At 40.8% G+C, this 27390-nt stretch overlaps 1 protein-coding gene across 1 annotated transcript in view; it reads left to right on the plus strand.

Moving 5' to 3' along the window:
* Positions 1-27040, plus strand: part of LOC149229300 (pantoate--beta-alanine ligase-like) — a 101948-nt gene extending 74908 nt beyond the window's left edge. The window contains exon 4 of the mRNA XM_089378558.1: positions 26601-27040. Within this exon, the coding sequence (XP_089234684.1) occupies positions 26601-26723 (123 nt within the window). The 3' untranslated portion in view covers positions 26724-27040. The remainder of the gene's footprint in view (positions 1-26600) is intronic.
* Positions 27041-27390: the final 350 nt, after the last annotated feature.

Consider the following 27390-nt stretch of genomic DNA (forward strand, 5'->3'; position numbering starts at 1 on the left):
CATATGAGGACATATTATGTTGATTTCATCTAGTGTGACTTATGCCTTCCTGCATTCTTTTAGAGGAGGAGATCCTTTTTCTCTTGATCATGCTTCTCCAGATAGAAGTAGTGATCCATGTTACCTGCAACCATATGACATGATATTATAATATTAAGCACAAGCATACATACCTCATTTTTCCTTTAGGTCATCTAGGCTACATCCAACAGTTGCCTTGATTGAAAAGATCATCAATCCCTTGATTTGCTACATTTCTCATGTCATCACACCATCATCCTATGAATTCCATAAATTGGAGTTCCTGATGAAACACTTGCTGCTTCTCTAGATTAGTGAACCCTCCGATGAGGATTCCATTAGAGAATCTTGAGGATCTTGCATATCCCCATTTGGCAGATATTTCCTTTTTGACTTGATGTATGATGAGCCTTGTCTTGGATGACTTCTTCCTTTCCTTCAATGTCCAATGAGGTTCCCAAGAGCTATATCCTTCATGTTTCACTGCCATGGATTTTGTCCTTCATGATTCCCATGTTGATGTCACGAGCTCTTGCTTCCAATGCTTCCACGATGCATCTTATTATCATGGTCATATCAATAACAAAAGATTTAGGAGCTTATGATAAGACCCTTTTGTGAAGGATACCATCTCGATCATAGTAGAGATCTGTTACTTCCTCTTTCCTTGGCCCTTTTCTTCAGCTTCCTCCATCTTTCCGGTGATATGAGCTTCTTTCCATAGCATTGAATCTTAGCTATACTATTCTGTCTTGTTTTAGGATCAAACTTCCCTTTCCTTTCTGCACATGTTTGAGTCTTTTAACCTTCAACACTTTTGCCCTCAACTTGTCTTTTTCTATCTAACATAGAGACCACAAGTTTTTGAATGAGGTAACTTCCTTGTCATTAGTTACCTTGCTTTATCAGTTAGATCAATGATGATTGTCTTCTTATCATCTCTCCCGGATCTCCCAATTGAGATCTCATGAAGATATTCCTTCATTCTTTGATACCTTCAATCAGGTCTATGTGATATGACCTTCTTCACTTTATTTCAGAGGGTATATCTTATAGCATTTCATATATCTCTTTTATGTCTCCTTTCTTGCTACATAGGGATGAGAGGACCATAAGAGTTCCCTCCCATGAATTCAAAGGAGACCATTTTCCTTGATATGTTCACTGACTTCTCTTATCTATGAGGATTATGACAATCCTCCTTATTCCATGCAAGGACCTTTGATGACCCATCCAACCTATAGATCTCCTTGCAATCATGAATTCATTTTTACCAAATTGATTAATGAAAATACTTACTTGACATGTGAACATAAAATCTTTACTTTGATAATGTTGAAAGTGGTTGAAACAGATGCATTGATGCTTCCTCCGGATGAGATCCTTGTTGTAACAATAGGAAGCTTGCCTTCAAGTTACTACGACTTATACATCTGATCCTTATGATTTGAGATGGCACTGTATTGCTGTCACACAAGTGAACCTTGTAGTATGCAGCATCGTGTAGAATCATAGAACATCAAGGTTACTTGCTACATCACCTTATAGTACCGGGACCTATTTCTGAGCTTTATGCTGTAGATGATCCGCTTCAATATGCCATCGAGTATCATGAATCTGAGTTGTCAAGACTGTATTCTTTATAGAAAAAGATTCAATCTGAGGTAGTGACTATCACTGGTATGATGAGATCATGTTATTATTGAGATCACTGTATGACATAGACCGAAACTGTGGGAGACACCAAAACTGTTGCCATGTACCCGAGTTCTGAACGCTTCATCTTTTGACTGAGATTTCTTGATCCTAGAACTTCAGATAAGGATCCAAATCAGTCTTTCTGTAGGACTAAATTGTCTTGTTGTTGTAGACTGATGCTTCAATCCTTGATGTAGGTTTTGAAACACAAAGCCTTAGAACTTGTTTTGATGCCCTTCTTCAAAACTGATCCTTGAATGTCTTTTTGTTGGCCTTCCTTTGATTTCAACACCTTACCTCTGATACCATGTTGAAGAATCTAGGGCAAATGATGTTAACGAGATTCTTCTATACATGATAACTATTTATGAGGCACAATCTTCTCTTGATATTATTAGGGTGTGCCTTCTTAGTTCATCAAATAGCTACCAAAACAAAAGAGACAAGGACACAAGATGTTGGCTTTCTGCTAGGGCGAAAACCTCTCACTCTTTGAGAGGAAAACCCACACAAAATTCTTCTTATAGAGATTCCAATTCACGAATACCAAGGCCCTTGACAAAGACACTTGACACAATTTTTCCTTCAAGACACTTGTCACTATCTCTTGCACTCATCGGCCTTCACATCACAATCTTCCTTCTTCGCACTATAGTCCTTCTCCTTCGCACTATTATGGCATTGTCTCTTGGAGAGTCTCAGACTCCTTTTCTTCGTAGACCTAGACACAATGCTCGGCTTCCACTGATCTCTTCCTCTAGTCCAAGAGAGCCTCCCTGACTTTGGTCTTTTGTCTATCACAGTTCAACGCTTGATATAGCCCTTAACTGTATTAGCACTGTCTTGGGATAGTCTTCGGTCCTTTGCTAATGTGACAGTGATGAGACAGACTAAGCCCGAGAACACTCGAGATATTTACACACTAGTAGCAGCCTTCCTTACTTACTATAATACCTCTTCTCTTCTTCGCTCTTAGATTAGAGATATCCAAGATTGCTTGTCGTTTATGAGGTGAGGTCATTCCATATATATAGTGACTTATGCTTGCTATTTAGGCCGACATGATATCTTGGAGATAAGGCAACATTTCCTTAAGGAGTATACTGTCTTTCTTTTAACCGACTGCAAGAGGGATAATGACAATGTCTTGGAGTGCAATTTTGACATGTGTAATATGACTTCATGACTTCTTAATTATATTCATGACAAGAAAACAAATATTAAAGACATCAAGAAAAAGTCTTTGACCTATGAAAGACACTTCTTGCTTATGAAACCAATGATGCAAGGAATACAATAAATACATCTGTTTCTTCTTTACATAAAATCATAATTACAAGTCACTATGAAGACTGAACCTAGTTACATTTCCTTCAATAGGCTGTAGACTCTAGAGTTGTGGGACCACAAAGAACCCAAGTGGACCTAGATTAGGTCAAAGGTATAGAGTTGATCATCCAAGGAGAGGCTTGACCTGATTAGGGAAGAGAATAGGATGAAAGGACTAATTTTCTTTGGAGATTTGAATGCAATGATCCCAATGAGGACACTAACCCAAATCAACCTAGGGCAAGAATTGGTTTTATGGCTAGGGCTCGCTATATCTCGGGATTTTGCCATTGGATTTGCCTCAAACTTGGAGGACATCTAGAAAAAACCCCATCGTAGTGGTGGATGTAGAAATTTCTCATTTCCCACCCCGGTTTTCAGTTTCTCCTTATTTCTCCCATATAGTTAAATGCCCTTTTCCATAACCATACATTTAACAAGCTGGAAAAAATAAATTTGCTGAAAACACAAATTCTGGAAATTTTACAGAATGCTGGAAATTGCAGAAATAAAAATCAGCAGTAATAAACAGCCATTAAAACACATTTAAACACTGAGATTTTTGGTCAATGTGACCCTGGAAAAACCCCCTACAACTCTTGGGGAAAACCAGTTCGAGAGCTCTTCTTTATTTCTGAAAATGCATTTTTCACAGTGTGAAATATTCAGCAAAAAATCAGCAAGCAAATTTACAACTTATCTCTTTTCCCATGCCTCACAGCAAACTGGAAATTACAACAAACAGGACATCAATAAATGTTGTACGGCCTCCTCGATTTTCGTGCCCACTTTCAGCATTAAATGCTGCTGTACGACCAACATTAAATGCATTGTACGAACTGCAATAAATGCGCTGTACGGCCCTCGTTTTGTGTGCAGAAAAATCAGCAAACTGCTCCTCGATTTTTGTGCAAACCACTCCTCGAAAATCGTGCCAAAATTTGCCTTTCACTGTGTGTTGAACCAGCTGTACATATCTGCTCAACTGCTGCCTTGGAATGTGTGCCAAGCTGCTGTCTCCTTCTCCTCCCTGCTCAGAAATCTCTCTTGCTCTCCTTCTCCCAATCAGCTCATGAAAGAATGAATGACCTTTTCCTCCTTTTCCTCCTTTAATCTAACCCCAAGTGACTTTTGGGTGATCCCTAAATCCAATGGCTGAAATAGATTTAGATCAATGGCTGAGATTAAATGCTCATTTAAATCTCACTTTTTATTTTTCAATTCACCCCACTTTAATAAAGACCCACTTAGTCATTTATTTCCAAAGTCACTTTTCCTTTCTAATTTTTTTTCATTGACTTTATAAAAGTCACTTTAAAATTAGACTTAATAACTTTATCACTTAAAGTCACTTTTAAATTAGATTTAACTTTATAGAATTATAAAGTCACTTTAGGAGAAAAATTAAATTCTTTTGGACACTTTTCCCTAGGCCAAAGATCAAAGCCTAAGGGAACCACCTGTCCTCCGGTACCAAATTTCAACACTCCCTCTTACCGAGGAAGGTGTTCCTCACCACACCCATCTTTTCTCTGAAGTAGACATGCTTGCCCCGTGGTAAGGCTTTGGTAAGAATATCTGCAACCTGCTCATCAGTGGAAATATACTCAAGCTTCACAGCTCCCTTCTGAACATAGTCTCTGATGAAATGATATCTGATCCCGATATGTTTTGACCTGTTATGAAATACTGGATTCTCCGTGAGTTTAATGCAACTCTGATTATCATAGTAAATCACTGAAGGTCTCAACGGCTGACCAAATAAGCCAAACAACATCTTGCGAAGCCAGATAGCCTCAAAACTAGCTAGACTGGCTGCCATATACTCTGCTTCCGCTGAACTCAGTGCTACTGACTGCTGCTTCCGGCTGAACCATGACACTACTGCTAAACCCAACCCAAAACAACACCCTGAAGTGCTCTTCCTATCAGAAGCACAACCTGCCCAATCAGAATCAGTGTATCCTGCCAATCTCACTCCATCTCCCTGCCTGTAGTCCAGACCATAATCCACTGTCCCCTGCAAGTACCGCAAAATGTGTTTTGCAGCCACCCAGTGAACCTTCCTAGGCTCACACATAAACTGACTCATCGTGTTGACTGCAAAACAGATATCTGGTCTAGTGTTGACCAAATACATCAAGGAACAAATCAACTGCCTGTACAATGTGGGATGCACCAACTCAGAATCCAAAGCATGAAGCTTCTTCCAGTTGGTGATAATCGGTGTCGACATGGGTCTACAATCCTCCATGTGGAATCTGCTAAGGATGTCCACAATATACTTCCCCTGCCCCAAGAAGAAATGCCCCTCCTCCTGCCACACCTCCAAGCCCAAAAAGTAATGCATCAAGCCGATGTCCTTCATCTCAAACTCCGTCGCAAGATCTCTCTTGCAGTGCTCTATGAGTCTCTCTGCACCTGTAATGACCAAGTCATCCACATACAACACCAGAATGAGAGGCTCCTCACCAATCATAATAAAGTAAAGGTTCGGATCTGCCTCACTCTTTGTGAAACCCATCCCCTGCAAATATGTATCTATCCTGGAGTACCAAGCTCTGGGAGCTTGCTTCAGGCCATAAAGGGCTTTCTTCACTCTGCACACATGGGACTCCTTCCCATGCACCTTAAAGCCCTGTGGCTGCTCAATGTACACCTCCCCCTGTATGAAGCCATTGAGAAATGCAGTCTTCACATCCATCTGGTGGATCTTCCAACCCATCTCTGCTGCTATCGATATAATGGAGCGGATCGAAGTATATCGAGCCACGGGAGCGAAGGTCTCCTCATAATCAACTCCCTCTACCTGGGAGAACCCTCTAGCCACAAACCTTGCTTTGAATTTCTCAATGCTGCCATCTGCAGCATGCTTTACCTTGTAAAGCCATCTGGAAGTAACCATGGATTTACCCTCAGGCCTCAGCACCACCTCCCAAACATCATTCTTCATGATAGAAGAATACTCCTCTTGCATGGCCTCTCTCCAGACCTACTGGCTAGCTGCCTCCTCATAGCTAGAAGGCTCAGAGTCAAGGATGCTGGTAACCATCGCCATATAGCTACAAAACCTCTCAGGTGGTCTACTCTCTCTGACCGGCCTCTTCGGCTCAGCAATAGATGAGGCATCTCTCAAGGTGTCCTGAAGCCACTTGGGCTTCCTCTTCCCTGAGCATGCTTCTCCCATAGGAGAATGAAACTCTTCCTCCTCATCACCATCAGTAGCCTGAACTCCTGACTGTCTATTTGCTGTCCTCTTGTCTGCTGTCCTCCTACTGTCTGCTGTACGGCCTCCTCGATTTTTGTGCCAACTTTTAGCATTAAATGCTACTGTACGGATAGCATTAAATGCACTGTACGGACTGCAATAAATGCGCTGTACGGCCCTCGTTTTGTGTGCAGAAAAATCAGAAAACTGCTCCTCGATTTTTGTGCAAACCACTCCTCGAAAATTGTGCCAAAATTTGCCTTTCACTGTGTGTTGAACCAGCTGTACAAATCTGCTCAACTGCTGCCTTGGAATGTGTGCCAAGCTGCTGTCTCCTTCTCCTCCCTACTCAGAAATCTCTCTTGCTCTCTTGCTCTCCTTCTCCCAATCTGCTCATGAAAGAATGAATGACCTTTTCCTCATTTTCCTCTTTTAATCTAACCCCAAGTGACTTTTGGGTGATCCCTAAATCCAATGGCTGAAATAGATTTAGATCAATGGCTGAGATTAAATGCTCATTTAAATCTCACTTTTTATTTTTTAATTCACCCCACTTTAATAAAGACCCACTTAGTCATTTATTTCCAAAGTCACTTTTCCTTTCTAATTTTTTTTCATTGACTTTATAAAAGTCACTTTAAAATTAGACTTAATAACTTTATCACTTAAAGTCACTTTTAAATTAGATTTAACTTTATAGAATTATAAAGTCACTTTAGGAGAAAAATTAAATTCTTTTGGACACTTTTCCCTAGGCCAAAGATCAAAGCCTAAGGGAACCACCTGTTCTCTGGTACCAAATTTCAACAGTGGACCCAAAATCAAGGGTTTTGGATGGCCACAATGAAAACTGTTTGATGCCCTAGATGACCTACTAGGGTTAGGCCTATAAGGAGAAGGAAAAGGCCAGAAATATATTTTTTAGGTGATCACCAATGGTTAGATCACTGCCTTGCCTTTGGGAGAGATGGAGTCAAGGTGATTTTGTGATTTGGATAAACTTAACCCGATCAAGGAGACCTCTAGGCAACTTCGCAGGGCAAATTAGGGCATGAGAGCAACTGCCAAAAGATTTTATACTTCGATGTACAAGAAGGTTTTATACTTCGATGCACAAGAATTGATGACTTGTCTAGGTGTATTCAATGAAATTAAACCTTTAGGAACATTCACTCATCATACATAGCACATGTAATATATGCAACGCTTCAAAAGTCCAAAACTTCCACAATTTCGCATAAATTAGGAAAATTTTAGATGTAGAGAGCAAAAATCCCATACATTATTCATGTGACAAAGTAAAGTAGAGAATAAGCATGAAAAGGAGCACTTACATGTACAATGAGTATATCCAATCTTCAAATCAAGATAAATTTGAAGCTCCAAGATGAAAAGAAGAGTATCCAAACATCAAAATTCATCCATGAAACCAAACTCGTCCTCCAAAAGGGAATGCGAAATTCTCACAAGAGCTACTAACCCAATCCAAGTGATGATGAGAGGAATGAATGAGCCTCTCATCAATTTATATCCTCTCTAAAGAGTTCGATTTGCCTAATTAGGCTTAATCAAGCCCCAAATAATAAAATAATGTGCAACAATAACATTCCTTGGTGACAAGCCCACCAAGATAGCTCAAAATAGAAAAATAAGCCTCTCAAGAGGGAAAAATAGTAAACATGATGAGTTGTTGGGCCATTGAGAAGGCCTAGTAGAGTCCAAAGTGTGCCAATGTGTGAGAATAAGCTCCAAACATAGTGAATAAGGGGTTGGCCCCTTGATATGCAAGCATGTCACATGTGGTGTCTCCAAGTGGGTGTGGGGACACAATGACATCCTCATGGGTCTCCAAGTGGATCGATAATGCCTGTACAGTGTAAGCCATCTGTAAAGGCTAGGATGATAACATAAACCCTCCCTTTGTCTCTCGCGGTGAGACACATCCTCATCTGGGCCTTGGAACCTCTGCCAAGTGTATGGTGCAATGTGAAGCCAGATGGGCATGGTGATCTAGGTACATCATCCTCATACAAAACGTGGAACACGAGCAATAAATGAATGAGCTGGGGTTCCATGAAGTGCTTTCTGCTATGGTGGAGGCCCATGGCTCTCTACATTCACCCTACAAGTGCCATTGTGGCCCTTTGGAGGGCTTGGATCTCGTATAAGGAGACCAAACCCAAAATGGAGACCCACCTGCAATCTTGCATAAGATCTAATGCACCCCCTTGCCCTCCAGTACAACAAATCATTAGAATAATCAAGTAAGAGAGTTTACAAATCATGGAGTCAAATGGGCACGTCATGGTGGCATGCCCTTCCATAGTGGGCTTTGGCATGTCTAGGTGTCTCCAAGCTCAATAAGGGGGTTAACCAGGGACCCTATTAGGTGGTTCATCCTTTAAAGGGGGTGACATGTCCATGGTACATCCATCAAGTGGTAGGTGGCATATGATACAATGATGGAATGGAGTGGGGGACCAAGGGAAGGCTCCAAGCCACATGTCGTGGTACAAGGGTGGCTAAAATAAGGGAAGCCCACACTTGGGTATATGGATGTAGGAGGGAGCAATTGTGGTACATGTGTAACTCCGACGTTTGTTTTTCCACCTTTCTTCATATGCCTTTTGTGCCTTTTATTGATTTTTCTTTTATAATTGCTTGGGGTTCCAGGGGATGACAACATGATGCGTAGGGTATAACAGTAGATACACCCTTAAGGCGGGGCGGTTCATTGCTCACCAAGGGTTGGGACAATCATGGGTTCCTTAATGATGGAGGGGGCTCATTTAGGGCCCATAGGAACTAGGGTGATGGCCATGGAAAACGGGTAGAGCTCATGTTTGGATTTTGCCCACGTGCTAAATTTGTATGTACTGACCATCATTTGCATTTTATGGTAGAATTTCCTATTGAGAGGCCAAATATGCTTTTTCTTTTCTTTTTCACTGCATCAACCTTCGGGGTATCGTTCCGGGCTTGGCCCACAATGTGGACAAGGGGGGGAGGCTAACCCTTTGTGGTCCTAGTGGACACATGTGGACCCAGATGGGAAATATGATGAATGGGGTTGTAATGAGCAGAGAGGGTTTATGGATATGGTGTCGGGAAGCGGGACAACACTACCAAAACCGGGATTTCCCATGTAGTGCAAGCCCTAAAACTAGTAGCCAATAAAGGAGATCCCACGAGGCTAGGATACAAGGCTAATCACCAAACTGGGCAGAGGAGACGAGAGTACAGACCTAGCCCACGTTTTTCATCGAATCCCCCCACCAATCCATGCCCAAAAGTGTCCTTGAAATGTAAACAAAAATACTCAATTAGACCAATGAAAAGCCATACCTTTGGGGTCGGGAGGCCCACTTTCAAACATACGATCATAACAGATGGGCGAGGGGTCACATGGTTGGCTCAGGTGGTAGAGACAATGGCTCATTGAGCTATTTGGTGGCTGCAAGGGGCTGCTGGTTGCCAGCTAAGGACCATCTAGGAAAAAAAACTTCTCTTATGATACCACCCACGGATGGTGGCTAACATCTGGCTCCAATTGGGACATGAACTCTCAGAAGAGTGCACGAACACACTCAAACGGGAGGTCTTGAGAACACTAGCAATCTCTTGGGACCCCAAACCTGTTACCTGCATATATCAAGGACCAAGCACACGGGGCAACATGTTTTGTGTTGTCGTATGATCACCCATGCTTAGTATTAGGCCATAAAATCAATAAGAAAATAAAATATATTCTAAATGCAAATTTAATCTAAGTGCAACTAGTCTATGATGATAATATCATATGATGTTAATGCGAAAAATCAACATGCAATACAAAAATACTTTGCCCAATGATTACTTATGCAACAAATCCAAAAGCAAGGATAGGAACAATCATATGGAGGGTCACTAGGGCGGGAGGTGGGAATATAGATTGTCTACGCATGAGGGATCACGGGAGAAGAAGGGACAAAGGGATGTAATCTAATCCACAAGATCCTCTCTTCCAAGCAAAAGATTGAGATGTCAACAATCAGGCTCATAAACTTTTGATGGGTGGCAACTTTAGGCATATCACCTCCATCATGGTCCTTATCATTTATGTCATGCTTCATGGCCACCATAGGGTTATGATTGGTAGGAAAGGGAGACTGATGAGATGGAGAGACACAAAAAACAGATTGCCTACGATGATCACACTTAGGAGAGATGGAGGATTCATCATTATTAGTGATAATGTAAGAAGGGTTGAGGAAAGGGTCCACATGGGACTCAACTACAACCCCAGAATTGTGAGGAAAGACAAGGATCCTATCAATATCATCGTCATTGGTGTCATAGATAGGGTCCTTGTCGAAAGGATTTCCATAGACCTCCCATTTTTCTTCTTTAATATGTAAGTAATTGTTGATATCAATGTTTGAAGGGGCTATGGGATCACCTTCTCCAAGGTCTTCAGAGGGTGGATCATCAGTGATACTATCGTTGGAAAAGGTAGGGTTAACCTTCACTCTCTACAGACTCACCCTGCGTATCACATGTGCTTTGAGAATTATCATCATGCCTATTTTGGTCATGTGGACCCAAGGAGGACCCTCTTTCCTACCCATCATCTAGATTCCCAAGGTCAGTGAAGGCTTCCTCTTGAATGTTTACTGCAGGTCATACTTGAAAGTGTCTAAGAAAGCCTTCAAAGAACTCCTCAATAGATGAGATGATCCTAGGTTCATGATTATGCAACCATGCGTTATTGTTGAAATATGTAACTAGGTTCAGTCTTCATAATGGCATGTGTAATCATGATTTTATGTAATTGATGAAGGAAGAAAAATATAATTATTTTGTAATGCTTGAGTCATGGGTTTCATGCTCAAGGAATTTTATTTTTAGTTGAAGCTCCCATTGTGAGCTATTAGGTTTGGTCATCAAGTCATAAAGTCTAGTGAGTCAATGTGAAGAAATGAAGACCCATTTTGGGCATGTTATACATTGTAAAAATAAACTTTGTTGGAGTCATTAACCCTCCAAGACCTTGTCACAAACACCCCTTGAAGTTGGCCTACAAAAGGAAATTAAGATGATTCCAGAATGGCATGTCGGCTTAGGCACAAGGTCAAGTCGACCTATATCACATGGACAAACCACTATATATAGGAGCACTCGACATCACTTGGATGACAATTTGGTCAAGCAATCTGCAATAAGATGAAGTGCGAAAATCACAAGGAGCAGTCTCATAGCCAGCGAAGTGAAAGGCAAGAAGAGCAAAAAGGTCCAACACTGTTTTTGGGTAATTTCTCTTCACACATGTGGCAGAAATTAGGGTTTCTACAGTAGGGTCATAACAGTGGCTAGAGAAACCTTTGAGGAAGTCTCCAATCATCATTCTTGCTAGACGAAGCCTTAAGAAGAAATTTCCAAACTAAGCGAAGGAGAAAAGCATCACAAATTTCCCTCTATCAGCTCACACGTGCAGAATTGTAGAGGTACAAATAGGCCGAAGATTGCAGGTCTGTGGAAAGGAGCCAAAATTTCAGAGTAGTCAAGAAGGCAGTTTGACTTGTGTTGACTTGGGCAAGAAGAGGAAGCAGTGAAGACGAGTCTTGTGACTTCGTCTTGGAGAGGTTGTTGTGTCAAGGGTCTTGGTCTTGGTATTCATCACTTGAAGTTTCTATAAGAAGAAGAATTCATTTGGGGTTTCCTCTCAAGTTGGAGAGGTTTTTGCCCTAGCTGATTGCCTACATTCTATGTCTCTTGTCTCCTTATTGTTTATATTTTGGTCGCTGTTTAATGAAAAGGAACACTACAATAATCTAAGTCAAGAGAATAACCTAATCTAAAGAAGTAAAAAGCATTCACAAGCAGTTATCATTACAAGAGAAGTCACTTAATCTTAATGCCCTAGATTTCTCAACATGGTTTCAAAGCTAAGGTAACAAATCAAGGAAGGGCAGCTCATCAAGGGACACTCAAGCATTCAAGGACCTAAACTCTAGAAAGGCATCAAAGAAGATCTAAAAGATAATCTCATACTAAAATCATTTTGAAGTCAAGATCTGCAAGGAAGTGTCAAAACCATAGATCAAAGAAGAAGTCTACACCAAAAGAAGTCTTGGGATCCTCACTCAAGTAGGAAAGAGACCACAAAAACCCTACCTCTACTGAAGTTGAAGAGATCTAAGTAACTTGAAATCTACTCATGCAAGAGAAGCAAAGATCAAGGATGTTGTCATCATCATCATCAAGGACGTTGTCATCATCATCAACAAAGATATCATCATCTTCTAAGGTGATCTCCCTCTCTTTGGAGCCAAGGATAACTCTTGAAGAAAACTATCTTCATTAAGGAGAAGTTTTCCATTATCTATATCATCATCAAGTTCAAAGAGGCAACAAGTGGAAAAGCATCTTCACAAGTAAGTATATTTATGTCTACACCTGAATATGTCAACATGTCTTTTTGCAAGGACAACAACAAGTTGGTTGGGGCTTCAAACTTTCTTGCATGGAAGAAGAGGACAGATCTAAATCTCATTGAGAATGAGGTCATGGAACATGTTAAGGGCTTAATCACCAAACCTCCAAAAGAAGATGCTCAAGCACTTGCAAGGTTTATGAAAGGGGAAGTAAGGGCTCAAAGGATTCTCATAGAATCCATTAAGGATCCCCTCATTCCATATGTATCCAAACTTGAAACTTCAAAAGAAATATATGACAAACAAGGAGAGTTTTTTCCGTAAGTATTGCAGGAGAAGTTATCTCATTAAAGCAAGAACTCTACAAGCTAAATATATCAAAAGAAGAAGGAATAGCCTCGTACTTCATGAGGATATTTGAAATAAGGGACCAACTTCAAGATCTGGGAGAAATAATGTCTGACAAAGAAATGACCACCATAGTATTAAATGCACTACCAGAGGAATGGAGTAACTTCACATCAAGCATTTATGGGAAGAAGGAAGCTACTCCATTCAATGATCTATGGTTGCTATGCAAGATTGAAGAAACCAGGTTGAAGGAAAAAACCGATGTAGGATCAAATGAGAAAAATCAAGCATATGCTGCAATGACAAACAGAAAAGGAAAATTTGGGAAATTTGGTCCTCAGAAAAATAAGAAGAATATGGCTAAGGTTCAATGCTATAGATGTCAAGAATATGGGCATTATAAGAGAGATTGTTCCAAGCTCAGAAGGACAATAACAAAAGGGGAAGAGAAGAAGCCCATAACACCGAAGAAGTGGAGGAAGCTGAAAAGAAGAAATCTAAGAAAGAGGAAGTAAAAGATCTCTACTATGATTGAGGTAGTCTTCCTCACCTAGTTCTTTGCAAGTTTTTGTTTTCCAAGTTTTTTGTTGTAAGATATGGCCATCATGAGTCACTAAGGAGCATGATAGGATGCATCATGGCATTATAGAAGCATTGAAAACAAGATCTCGTGACATCATCATAGAGAAGCATGAAAGATAGCTGAAATAAAAGTCTATGGCAGTCACCTATGGAAGGATATAGCTCTTGGTAACCTCATTAGAAGCGTAAGTTGTACTTACGAGAAAAGGGAAAAGTCATCTAGTACAAAGCACATCATACATCAGTCAAAAGGAAACATTTGCTGAATGAGGATACTCAAGATCCTCTGTTGTAATCTTCATTGGAAGGTTCACCGATTAAAAGGAAGCAAGTGTTTCATCAAGAATTCCAACTTGTGGAAATTCATGGGATGGTGGAATGATGTCAAAAGAAGTGAAGCAAATCAAGGAATTGAAGTTCTTTCAATCAAGGAAGCTGTTGAAGGAAGTCTAGATGACCTAAAGGAAAATGAGGTATGTATGCTTGTATTTGATAAAATAGAGTCATGTCATATGGTTGCCGGTAATATGGATAAACGCTCTATCTCGAGAGCATTATCAAAAGAAAGGATCTCCTCCTTTGAAAGGGTGCAGGAAGGCATGTTTCACATATTTACTAGATGAAATCAACATAATATGTCCTCATATGAAATATGAGGTGGTTGACAAAAAATGGAGGAACTCTGATTGGAAGTTCCTGGAATGGAAATGTGTGAAGAAAGAAAGAAAGAGATCGTGAAATATGCAACTATGGAAAAGGAAATCAACATCCAAGGACTGAAATATTTGACTATTATATCTCCATGAAAGATATGAAAGCACTGATGAAGTCTTAAAAAGAAAGAGACCCTTGAAAATATATATCTTTTGGAGATGTGTCAATATGTATGCAAGATGCTGATGCAAACAAAAAGATGTCATGATGAAAGACCATCACAAAGGTAATTTTGATTTAATGTTCATTTCTTATTTTTGAATAATATCTGGATGGGATTATGTAGGGCTGCCAAGGGAAGACCTGTGGATGTCTTCTGCAACTGATGCCCATGTAGCAGGATGAAAGATCCTTAAGGAGACATGGCATGAAGAAGGCAACATGGCATGAAGAAAGACCAGATATGGACTAATAGATCACTTTCCAATGAAAGGAATGATGACATGACTGACATGACTCATGAATGAAAGTGATGGATGGTCTGTGCCCTACAAAGAAGTCCCGAAATATGTAGACTCTATGACAAAGAAGAAATTCATGACATTAGAGGAAGGAGTTCTACAAGCAACTAGTCATCCCATGATCTCCACTTGAGGAGCTACTGGAAGCAGTCCCTGGTATAGAGGGAGCTAGTCAAGTCCCTAGTTAAGAGGGAGCTTGGGTACCTTCCTTTTAAAAGGAATAGGTACATTCATTCAGTGGAATGGGTATGCCATCCCCAAGTTGAGAGGAAGAGATAGACACATCATTCTTGTCTTCACTTGGGAAGACATAATGGAGGATTGGGTAAACATCTAGCATCTGATACTCTTTGAGGATGAGTTAGGGGATCCAAGATAAGAGTAGTTGCAGAGGACCGATATTCTTTGAGGACTGGGAATCCAAGATAAGAATAGTCTTGGTGGAACACACTTTGAGAACCTGGGTAGGGTATGTTCCGAGAGAGACAATCTTGAGGGTGTCTATACATCATTGGTCTTTCCAACATTGAGCTCTAAATCTTATGGAGAGATAGAGCTGTTATTCAAGGTCCTGTGATGAAACAATGCTGGATGATATGATGCTATACAGATGGGTTACCAATCTGACTCTTCTTATGAGAATTCTTGAGATTGAGAATGTCCAAGTACCTTGTATAGATTATGAATATCTCTCTAGTTAAGAGGGAGTGTTGAAATATGTAACTAAGTCCAGTCTTCATAATGACGTGTAATCATGATTTTATGTAATTGATGAAAAGAAGAAAAATAAAATTATTTTGTAATGCTTGTGTCATGGGTTTCATGCTTAAGGAATTTTATTTTTAGTTGAAGCTCCCATTGTGAGCTATTAGGTTTGGTCATCAAGTCATAAAGTTTAGTGAGTCAATGTCAAGAAATGAAGACCCATTTTGGGCATGTTATACATTGTAAAAAGAAAATTTGTTGAAGTCATTAACCCTCCAAGACCTTATCACAAGCACTCCTTGAAGTTGACGTACAAAAGGAAATTAAGATGATTCCAGAATGGCAAGTTGGCTTAGGCACAAGGTCAAGTCGGCCTATATCACATGGACAGACCACTATATATAGGAGCACTCAGCATCACTTGGATGACAATTCGGTCAAGCAATCTACAATAAGATGAAGTGTGAAAATCACAAGGAGCAGTCTCATAACCAGCGAAGTGAAAGGAAAGAAGAGTGAAAAGGTCCAACACTGTTTTTGGGTAATTTCTCTCCACACGTGTGGCAAAAATTAGTGTTTCTCCAATAGGCTCATAACAATCCCTAGAGAAACGTTTGAGGAAGTCTCCAATCATCATTCTTGCTAGCTAAAGCCTTAAGAAGAGGTATCCAAACTAAGTGAAGGAGAAAAGCATCACAAATTTCCCTCTATTAGCTCACATGTGCGGAATTGCAGAGGTACAAACAGGCCAAAGATTGCAGGTCTATAGAAAGGAGCCGAAATTTTAAAGTTGCCGAGATTAACAGTGTAAGAAGACAGTTTGACTTGTGTTGACTTGGGAAAAAGGAAGAAGCAGTGAAGAAGGGTCTTGTGACTTGGTCTTGGAGAGGTTGTTGTGTCAAGGGTCTTGGTCTTGGTATTCGTTACTTGAAGTTTCTATAAGAAGAAGAATTCGTTTGGGTTTTCCTCTCAATTTGGAGAGGTTTTGGCCTTTGTTGATTGTGTGCATTCTGTGCCTCTTGTCTTATCACTATTTATGATTTGGTCGTTGTTTGATGAAAAGGAACACTATAATAATCTAAGTCAAGAGAAGAACCTAATCTAAAGAAGGAAAAAGCATTCACAAGTAGTTATCATTACAAGAGAAATCACTTAATCTTATTGCCCTATATTTCTCAACAGTTATGACCATGGAGAGAGCTCATGAACAATAGTATAAGGACATGTTGGTGGACCACTTTCTCCTTTGAAGCATGCGCAATAAAGCTTTCTACATGATCAGTTGTGGAGGGTGGATCACCATCAAACAAGGGCACCCAGGGATGCTAGCGATGTCCAAAGCGGGAATATCATCAAAGAATGACATCCTATTGAGATATACATGCATATTATGTAGGAGTCGCTAGGGTGAATTTAAAGATGCCTAGAGAAATGCTTGCTTCACTCTACAAGCATTGACCTTAAAGCTCAATGAAGCACTAGGGCTTTGTTCTTCCAATGGAGTCACCAAAATGATATATCAATCATGTCATAAGGGAACAACACACACGTCTCGTGTCCTCGGCAACGACGCCAAAAATGTTACCGCTCAAATTAGCAGGGGTCTTGGGAGGGGATCCTATGGAGAAACAACTAGGTCAAGGGGCAACAATTGATTGATAGCCCATTGTCGCCTTAGCTAAGGCTCCCTGCTCTTTACAGAGTTTCACTGATGGGAGGAGTCAAACCTATTCATAAGAGAGGCTCAAATAATTGGCTTGCTCGCTTTGAAAGCAAGGTGATTGGCTCTCCAAGAAGGAATACGAGGATACCTAAACGTAGGGTTGGAGGATATGTCTTGACAAGGGATTTCTTAGGTTTAAGGATCCTTGAGAAGAAATGGATTCTATGTAATCCTTGTGGAATTTGGGTTGTAGAGTTGCAGGACCACAAAGAACCCAAGTGGACCTAGACTAGGTCAAGGGTATAGAGTTGATCATCCAAGGAGAGGCTTGACCTAATTAGGGAAGAAAATAGGATCAAAGGACTAATTTTCTTTTGAGATTTGAATGCAATGATTCCAATGAGGACACTAACCCAAATCAACCTAGGGCAAGAATTGGTCTTATGCTAGGGCTTGCTATATCTCGGGATTTCGCCGTAGGATTTTCCTCAAACTTGGATGACCTCTAGATAAAATCCAAACGCAGTAGTGGACCCAAAATTGAGGGTTTTGGATGGACACAATGAAAATCATTTGATGCCCTAGATGACCTACTGGGGTTAGGTCTATAAGGAGAAGAAAAAGGCGAGAAATATATTATTTTAGGTCACCACTAATGGTTAGATCAGTGCCTTGCCCTTGGGAGAGATGGAGTCAAGGTGATTTTGTGATTTGGAGAAACTTAACTCGATTAAGGAGATCTCTAGGTAACTTCGCATGGCAAATTAGGGCATGAGAGCAGCTGCTAGAAGAATTTATACTTCGATGTACAAGAATTGATGACTTATCAAGGTGTGTTCAATGAAATTAAACTTCTAGGAACATTCATTCATCATACATGGCACATGTAATATATGCAACGCTTCAAAAGTCCAAAACTTCCACAATTTCGAATAAACGAGGGAAAATTACAGATCTAGAGAGCGAAAATCCCATACATTATTCATGTGACAAAGTAAAGTAAAGAATAAGCATGAAAAGGAGCACTTACATGTACAATGAGTATATCTAATCGTCAAATCAAGACAAATTTGGACCTCCAAGACGAAAAGAAGAGTATCCAAACATCAAAATTCATCCATGAAACCAAACTTGTCCTCCAAAAGGGAAAGCGAAATTCTCACAAGAGCTACTAACCCAAGCCAAGTGATGATGAGAGGAATGAATGAATCGCTCATCAATTTTTATCCTCTTTAAAGAGTTCGATTTGCCTAATTAGGTTTAATCAAGCCCCAAATAATAAAATAATGTGCAACAATAACATTCCTGGGTGACAAGCCCACCACGATAGCTCAAAATAGAAAAATAAGCCTCTCAAGAGGGAAAAATAGTAAACATGATGATTTGTTGGGCCATTGAGAAGGCCTAGTGGAGTCCAAAGTGTGCCAATGTGTGAGAATAAGCTCCAAACATAGTAAGGGGTTGGCCCCTTGATATCCAAGCATGTCACATGTGGTGTCCCCAAGTGGGTGTGGGGGCAAAATGGCATCCTCATGGGTTTCCAAGTGGATTGAGAATGCCTGTAAACCATATGTAAGGGTCTCAGTCACCTGACACGGGGATTCGGGACACGTAGGATTCGGGATTCGTGGTGTCGGATTCGGGACACGCTGACCCCCGGAACAAGACACGTTAGGACACGTTATATATTATTTTATTAAAATATATATATATATATATATTTAAAATATATATATATATATATATGATGATATATCTTAAAAATTAGTTATTAGCATATTTCTTACACAAATTTTAATTAATGATACAAATTTATTGATTTCAAACATAGATCTTCATCTATAGCTATTAGCATGCATAGTACATACAAAATTCAAATAAATGTCAGTGGTACTGGTCACATAAATGATAAATGATAAATCTATTAAAAATTTAAATCATGATTCATAATTCATAACTGAAAGACAACTTACAACTACAAGATAGTAAGATAAACACACTGACAACTGTAGTTTTCTCATTAAGTCATCAAATCAAAATCTGTTACATAGGTAGTGTTGGTGCAATGCCAATGGCAAATAGAAATAGAAAATATAAAACAACTATAGGTATACAAGCCTCAAGGCATCAATCAGCATCAGAATCAGCATCACTGTCCCCATCATCATGGTCCCCACTGCTCTCCTCTGCATCCTCCTCCTCCCCTGTATCCATAGTCGCCTCTGCATCTGCTGGTATGGAGGTTGACCCCTCTAAGTCATCAAAACTAATAGGGTCTAGCACTGGATCACCGAGATCCATGTTGGCCAATGCCAACTCAACAGTGGTGTCCAGACCCATATCTTCAGGAAAGACATCCCACATCTTTGTCTTTCCCCTCAACCACTCTTCCCTCTGCCTGTAAATAAGACGAAGGTTGGTGTGCACATACACCATTGTCTCTGCCCTGGACTGCTCAAGCCTGTTCTTCTTCACAGTATGCAAATTCCCATATGTGCTCCAATTCCTCTCGCAACAAGAGGATGAAGTCACCTGAGAGAGGAGCCTCATGGCTAACTGCTGAAGAGGACGGCTTGTTGCCCCATGATATGCCCACCAAGAGTAGGGCTTCTTAAGCCCCTTGTCTCTAATCACATCATAACCTGCAAACCGACCAGTGCCAGTGGAAAACTCTGCAAAGGAATCCTCCACCTCAGCAAGCAATGCACTATCCTGATAAATCCGCTGAAGCGCCTCTTTCCTCCCCTGTGAGATTTCACCATCCATGTGAGGAGGGAATCTGCGGGAAGGTCCACCATTCAGCCACTCATGGCTGTAGTATTTGGGGTTCAATGAGTGAGCCAAACAATGTAAAGGTGTACAATTCTTGTCCCATCTGCGGACAAGAATATCATGTATGGTATCGCAGAAGGCCTCTGGTGATGTCTCATACGGGGGGCACTCACTCTGTAGAATAATGCTCTTCACAGACTCAATCATGGAATCCCATCCCTCATAAACCTCTCCTAGGATGGGTTTGTCTGTATCTGCAACTCGAAGCAAAGAGATGATAGGGTCCATGATCCGAATAATTAGATCTACCCTCTCCCACCAAGCATCATCTAGTACCGTGTCCTTCACTCTTTTAGAGGCTGCCTGATCTGTCTTTCTCCAAAAAGACCAAAACTCAGAAATAACCATGGACCCAAGAGCAGTCTTGACCTCCCTCAACCTCTTCAACATCATGAATGAAGATGCAAACCGTGTATCAGCAATCTTCAACAATGATAGATTGCTGTACTCCTTGTAGATAGTGAGGGCATTTGTATGATTTTGCACAAAGTTACGGATATGTCTTGCATCCTCAATAATGCTTCCAATCCAAAGCACATCAGAAGCAATGGATTTCAGTGCTAAGTTCAATGAATGGACAATGCAAGGTGTCCAAAACACTTGTGGATATTTAGCTTCCACAATCATGCTAGCCGCCTTGCAAACAGGTGCATTATCTGTAATGATTTGCACACAAGAATCAACACCTACCTCTTCAATAACTCTAATAAATAACTCACCCATAAATTGTGCATCCTTGTATTCGCCAAGTGTATCCACTGCTTTCAGGAAAACTGGACCATTCAAGGAAGACACCATGAAGTTGATGATTGGGTGTCGTGCTGGATCTGTCCATCCATCAGAAACAATGCTAACCCCAGATGTTGGCCATGATGCCTTAATAGGCTCGAGCATTTTTTGCACCTCTTTTTTTGCCTTCGTCAACAATGTGGTTCTCAGCTTCTCTGACCCAGGAGGCACATACCCTGCTGGAGCCCCTTGAGTTAGAGCTCGGCACATCTCAACAAATAAAGGTGAACGTGCAACATTAAATGATATGAAGTTTTGATAGAAAAAGAAGGCAATGGTGAGATCAAGCTCGTCCCGTCTCTCTTTTTGGAAAATCCTGTCCATTGGACCAAGTGATCTTCTTTTTAATGCTTGTCCCCCAGTAGAAGTAGAACTCTCAAATGGAAATTTGGAGGTGGCTTTCCTCAAAAATGGAAGGGGGTCTTCATTCTTGCCCTTGGGTGCTTTTGATTTTGAAGCCAGTGCCACATGTTCCATACCAACATGGGCCTCCTTTACCAATTCTTTTCTCTTTTGTTTAGGAATATCTTTACAAGCTCCAATCCCCTTACCAGGTATAGCCAACAAATGTGCTCTCACACGGTGATATGTGCTTGTGAAAGAAATGTTACAAAAGCTGCATTTCCATTGCACATTGCCTCCTCCCTTTCCCTTGCTGTTTGACCCACCCTCTCTTGCGACATATTTCCACAATGGATATTTTTCATTGTCTTTAACTCCTCTTCCCTCAAGATTACTTGCAGCAGACTCTGATGATATTGGGGGAGGAAGAGCATCTCTACCCATGACATTCTTGCCCTTCCTTGCTGCCCCTGCCGTTGATTGAGCCATGTTACCTCAACCTGTAAAAAAAATGAACAAACTGCTGTAAAAATTTAAATGAACAAACTGCTGTAAAAATGAACAAACTGTTGTATTACGAAACTGCAGTCAAACATTCAAGTACTTTATTTCTGAACTATGATAATTATTTCCAATGCTAAGGAGTTTATTTCTGGTTATGAACATTGAGGTCAAAGTTAAATGTCATCTAGTAACCATTCTGTAAAGAATCAGATTCATTCACAACTGCCAAATGGTAAAAGTCACCTAATAAAAATTACCCCCACTAGAAAGTGCCACCAAATGGTCAAGACAAGCAAAAGTTCTTAAAACTTATCCTGAGAACAGCACCTTCTAAGCATGATAGGGATGTCTTTTTTCCTAGTTGATAGAGTCCCATGTTTTATTCAAGCAATAAACAATGGTATAAAAATATTGCAAGCCCACAGAGGAAAACATAGTAATTAGTATACATAACAGAGATTTGCAGAGGACACGGGCAGATAACATAGTATACATAGCAGAGATTTGGAGACAAATGGATGATCCGACAGGCAGACAGGAATTGTGGGGCGCGATCATGCTGGCAACTTAGAACAAATGTGAAAATCAAAATTAAAAAAAACAAAAAGAAAAAGAGCTAACCCTAACGCATACCCAAACGATAAAGCAATTAAAAAAAGATGAAAATCGAATGTTTGTGCAGGTCTGGACGGCGGCGGATAGGAGCTCGAGCGGGGGGCGGAGAGGGGCTGCAGGTCGAGTTCGCAGGTTGATGTAGCTAGGGAGAAACAAGTCTGTGAAAGGGAGGAAGGAGCCGTGGGTATAGAGCCTCACGATCATATATACGCAGTCACAATCGCAGTTTACCATCACAATCAGACTATATATACGCAGGCGGCAGACTATATATACGCAGGCTATACAACACAGCAACTTAAAACTGAAATTGTAAACCCGTTCCCTTACCTGTAGAGTCTAGACTGTAGTGACGCAGCAACTGGACTGTGGTCTCCTCGCACGCAGCAACTGGACTGTGGTCTCCTCGCACGCAGCAACTGGAAGTGGACTGTGGTCGTTCGACAGCAACAAAGAATGATCATAGCAGCAGCCCGACGCCCCTTTTTAACACTGCAGAACCTCAAAACGAACCCTAAAACCCTCCAAACGCGTCGAAAAACCAGGACTCGTTTCCAGGATCGAGACACGAATTCGAAAATCGCGGCACGTTACGGGACACGACGTGCCCTCTAAACATGACACGAATCGGCACAGAATCGTGTCCGATTCGACCGATTCGGGATTCGTTGCCTGTTTAGAGCGAATCCGGTTTCATAGGTAAGGGTTAGGATGATAACACAAGCCCTCCCTTTGTCCCCCGCAATTAGACACATCCTTATTTGAGCGCTGGAACCTCTGCCAAGTGTATGGTGCAATGTGAAGCCGACTTAGCATGGTGATCCGAGCACATCATCCTCATCCAAAAGGTGGAACACGAGCAATCAATGAATGGTGCTGGGGATCCATGAAGTGATCTTTGCTATGGTGGAGGTCCATGGTTCTCTACACTCACCCTAAGTGCCACTATAGCCCTCTAGAGGTCTTAGACCCCGTATAGGGAGACCAAACCCCAAATGGAGACCCAACTGCAATCTTGCATAAGTTCCAATGCGTTCCCTTAACCTTTAGTACAACAAATCATTAGAATAATCAAGTAAAAGAGTTTACAATTCATGGAATCAAATGGGCACTTCATGGTGGCATGCCCTCCCATATTGGGCTTTGGCATGTACCAGTGTCTCCAAGCTCAATAAGGGGGTTAACCAAGAACCCTATTAGGTGGTTTCATCCTTTAAAGGGGGTGACATGTCCATTGTACATACATCAAGTGGTAGGTGGCATGTGATACAATGATGGAATGGAGTAGGGGACTAGGGGAAGGCTCCAAGCCACATGCCATGGTACAAGGGTAGCTAAGATAAGGGAAGCCCGCACTTGGGTATATGGATGTAGGAAGGAGCAATCGTGGTAGATGAGTTACCTAGACCTTGTTTTTCCACCCTTCTTCATATGCCTTCTGCCTTTTATTGATTTTTCTTTTATAACTGCTTGAGGCTCTAGGGGATGAGAGCATGATGCGTAGGATATAGGAGTAGATACCCCCTTAAGGTGGGGCGGTTCATTGCTCACCAGGGGTTGGGACAATGATGGGTTCCTTAATGATGAAGGGGGTTCATCTAGGGCCCATAGGAACCAAGGTGATGGCCATGGAAAAGGGGTAGAGCTCATGTTTGGCTTTTTCCCATGTGCTAAATTTGTATGTCCTGACCATCTTTTGCATTTTATGGTATAATTTTCTGTTGAGAGTGGGCAAATATGCTTTTTCTTTTCTTTTTCACTGCATCAACCTCTGGGGCATCTTTCTTGGCCCGACCCAAAATGTGGATAAGGGGAGGGGGAGGCTAACGGTTTGTGGACCTAGTGGACAGATGTGGACTCAGATGGGAAATATGATGAATGGGGTTGTAATGAGTAGAGAGGGGTGATGTATATGGTGTCAGGAAGCGGGACCACGCAACCAAAATCAGGATTTCCCATGTAATGCCAGCCCTAAAGCTAATAGCCAATAAAGGAGATCCCACGAGACTAGGATACAAGGCTAACCGCCAAACCGCGCAGAGGAGACAAGAGTACAAACCTAGCCCATTCTTTCGGTCAAATCCCCCCACCAATCCATGCTCAGAAGTGTCCATGAAATGTAAACAAAAATACTCAATTACACCAATGAAAGGCCAAACCTTTGGGGTTAGGAGGCCCAACTTCAAACATACGATCATAGCAAATGGGCGAGGGACCACATGGCTGGCTCAGCTGGCAGAGGCAATGGCACAACGAGTTATCTAGTGGCTGCAAGGGGCTGCTGGTTGCCGGCTGAGGAGCATCTAGGAAAACAAATTTTCTCCTATGATACCACCCACAGATGGTGGGTAATAGACCCTAAACAATGCGGTTGATGGGGAGGTAGGCTAGTTCATCCCTAAAACTGGTCACTCCAGAGAAAGAGATTTATTGTTAACTCATTGGCATGTAAAGGAAATGGTAGCCCCCTAATATTCATAGGAAAGGAGGCAATCTGATTCTTGAAATTGAAATAGTGAAAAGCATATATGATGCCTTCATCAATGTAGTTTTTTTTTAAAATCCCTTTTAATTTTATTTATAATTTTTCTACCTAAACTTCTTTAGATAATTCCCAAAAATTATTGTTCGAAAAATATAACAAAAACCCAACAAAATTTGGACAACCAACGATCATAATTTTTCCTTTTTAATTGAAAATGCCACAACAAAACCCAACCAATTCTATTAATAATACTGAGGAAGATTTACATCATTTTTTTGGAAAAACCTGACAAAATAATCACTGGAGATAATTCGGCCTCCCTCTAGAAATTCGTTGGCTCGAACCCTGGCTGCAAATCCTTTGGAAAATTTGGTTGACTCCATTTCAACCTCTTCAAAAATTACGATTTGGCTGGAACAACTTCGCCTCCTTTGGAAATTACCCTGGCAAGTCGATCTATGGAAAATCGCTCTCCTTTTTCCTGTATTAAATCGACCTAGTGCAAGCTTCTCGATACTTCAATTTTATTTGCCTTTGTAGTGAGTGCTCCCTTTGAAAAGCAATTCGGCCCTATTATCTCATCCTCCACAGCTCCAGAATAATTCGGCCTCCACAATTCGGTCCTTTCAGGTATCCATAATTTGGCCCTCTGCAAATTCAATCTCCAACAAACAGTTTGGCCTTTATTTTCTGCCAAGTAAATCGGCTCTCCTTCAGGTGGTTCGATTTGCTGCTATTCGATCTCCTTGAAGAAGTGCATAGTGTTGCAACTGGACTCTTCTTCTGGTTTCCAATCTTCGATCCTTTTTTGATGAACGCCAATGAAGAACCTGACGTGGTTCTCTCTCTTGACTAGTTAAAGTGGATGTTTCACCACTGAAACTAATCACCACCAGCTAGAGTGGATAGCTTCATCACCAAAATTGGGATCTCCACAAAGGTTTTCCCTCACACAATAAGTTACTAGAGCACCAAATTCAATTCTCAAATCATCCACACATAATCCCCTTTGAGCCTCTTTTTTCTTTGTATAATTATTTCCTTCTCTCAAAATACCATGGGCAGCTGGAAATACGATTGGTCACTTTATTTTTATTAAGTGACTTGCCACTTTTATTTAACTAGTAAAATGCTGCCTTCCATTAAACAATTAAACCAGCTGATCCCCTTTTTTCCCGACTATAGTTGACCTGAATTTGGGTAGGCTACTAAGTCGATCCCTTCTGCTATTATGGTTTGGAAAGAGATGTTACATTTTAGCTCAGATGAGAGAACTTCTGAGGACACTGAAGCAGAAAATGCTGCTGAGGAGGAAGACGTGGTTGCAATAGCTGAAGGAACTACCTGGATACTAAAGGCCAAGAATGATCTTTAGGCCCACTCTGTCTCTTTTGTTTATAAGAAAAATGCAGCTCCATTTATCGGCATTTAAACCTGCCACTTTTTGGATGCCTATTACTGTTAGCTTTTGGACTTTAAGGACAGTTTAGTTTTTTTAGATTGCAGTTGCCTCTCTGCTCAATTTTGGTTCAAAACTACATTTTATTTTCTACCGTTTTCAGAACTGGTAAAAGATGACTATACCTATACCTTTGGGCTAGCTTTCAGAGTAGTGTCTGGTTCTCACCTCCTCCTGGTTTGTACTATTTATATGTATATTAATAGAATAGACTCTAAAGTTCTTGTGCATGTTTGTTGCTTTTCTTTCTTACTGTGGAGAGAGGCACATGACTTAAAATGAAAGAATGGCAAAACTTTGTAATCTTGAAGGCCTCGATCGAATTTCTGATTTCTGCACAAAGCTTTTAAGAATTGGAGCCACTACAAAGAAAATAGTGTATTTTGACTTTGTTTTGGATCTAATGTATTTTATTTGATTTCTTGGCAGGTAGTTGACCAGGTAACTTTACACCATTTAAAGAGAATACAGTCCTCTGCTGTGCTTTGCGTTGCAGCTTGGTTCGGAGGAGTTAGGCTGATTGATAATATGGAGCTGCAAGCTCCAATTTAATAAAATTTCTCGAAGTTTTCTGTTATATGCTAGAATGGTTTCCTCACAAGTACTTTGGCAAAAGAGGAGAGAACTCCTCGATTCTTTTCCTTAAGTTCATCATGACAAGAGCACGCTTTTGTCATTTGTGTGGTGCTGACTTAAAACTACGGCAAAAGAGTTTCGAGTAGCTAACCGATTTCATCACATAAAATCATCCTTGTAAACTGTTATCCATTTTTTAGGCTTCATGCCTCGGATAGCCTTTTCCTTGAAAGGCATATAGAGTTGTTAAAATCATAGATTTCATGCATAAGGATTTATGCAGATTTGTTTCACTTGAGTTTGTTTTGTGTAGAAGTACCTAGTTAGCTTTTCATGTGGAATTCATACTTACATTTATGATGAATTTTCTTTTGTAAAAATGAAGTTTGTCCCTTGTCCCATTGTGGGATGGTAAGGTGGTTGGTTCATTGGGATGTTATCTCCTTCCGCTTTCAAATCCCACGACGGACACCTTTGGCCCTTTATGATAAGGCTCAAAGACTAGGCTACCTGTTATCCACGGAGTCTCGGCTCTTGCTAAGTCATAAGTTTCTGGTATATCTGACTTGCGGTCTGTTGGATATACTCTTGGTGTTACAGTGGCAGTCGCTAGGTTTGATTCTGGGCCTGCCTCGCACATCAT

This window comes from Pinus tabuliformis, chromosome J, assembly GCF_031772625.1.
Source record: "Pinus tabuliformis cultivar Carrire ecotype Pingquan chromosome J, CPIR1, whole genome shotgun sequence".
In the NCBI taxonomy this organism is placed as follows: domain Eukaryota; kingdom Viridiplantae; phylum Streptophyta; class Pinopsida; order Pinales; family Pinaceae; genus Pinus; species Pinus tabuliformis.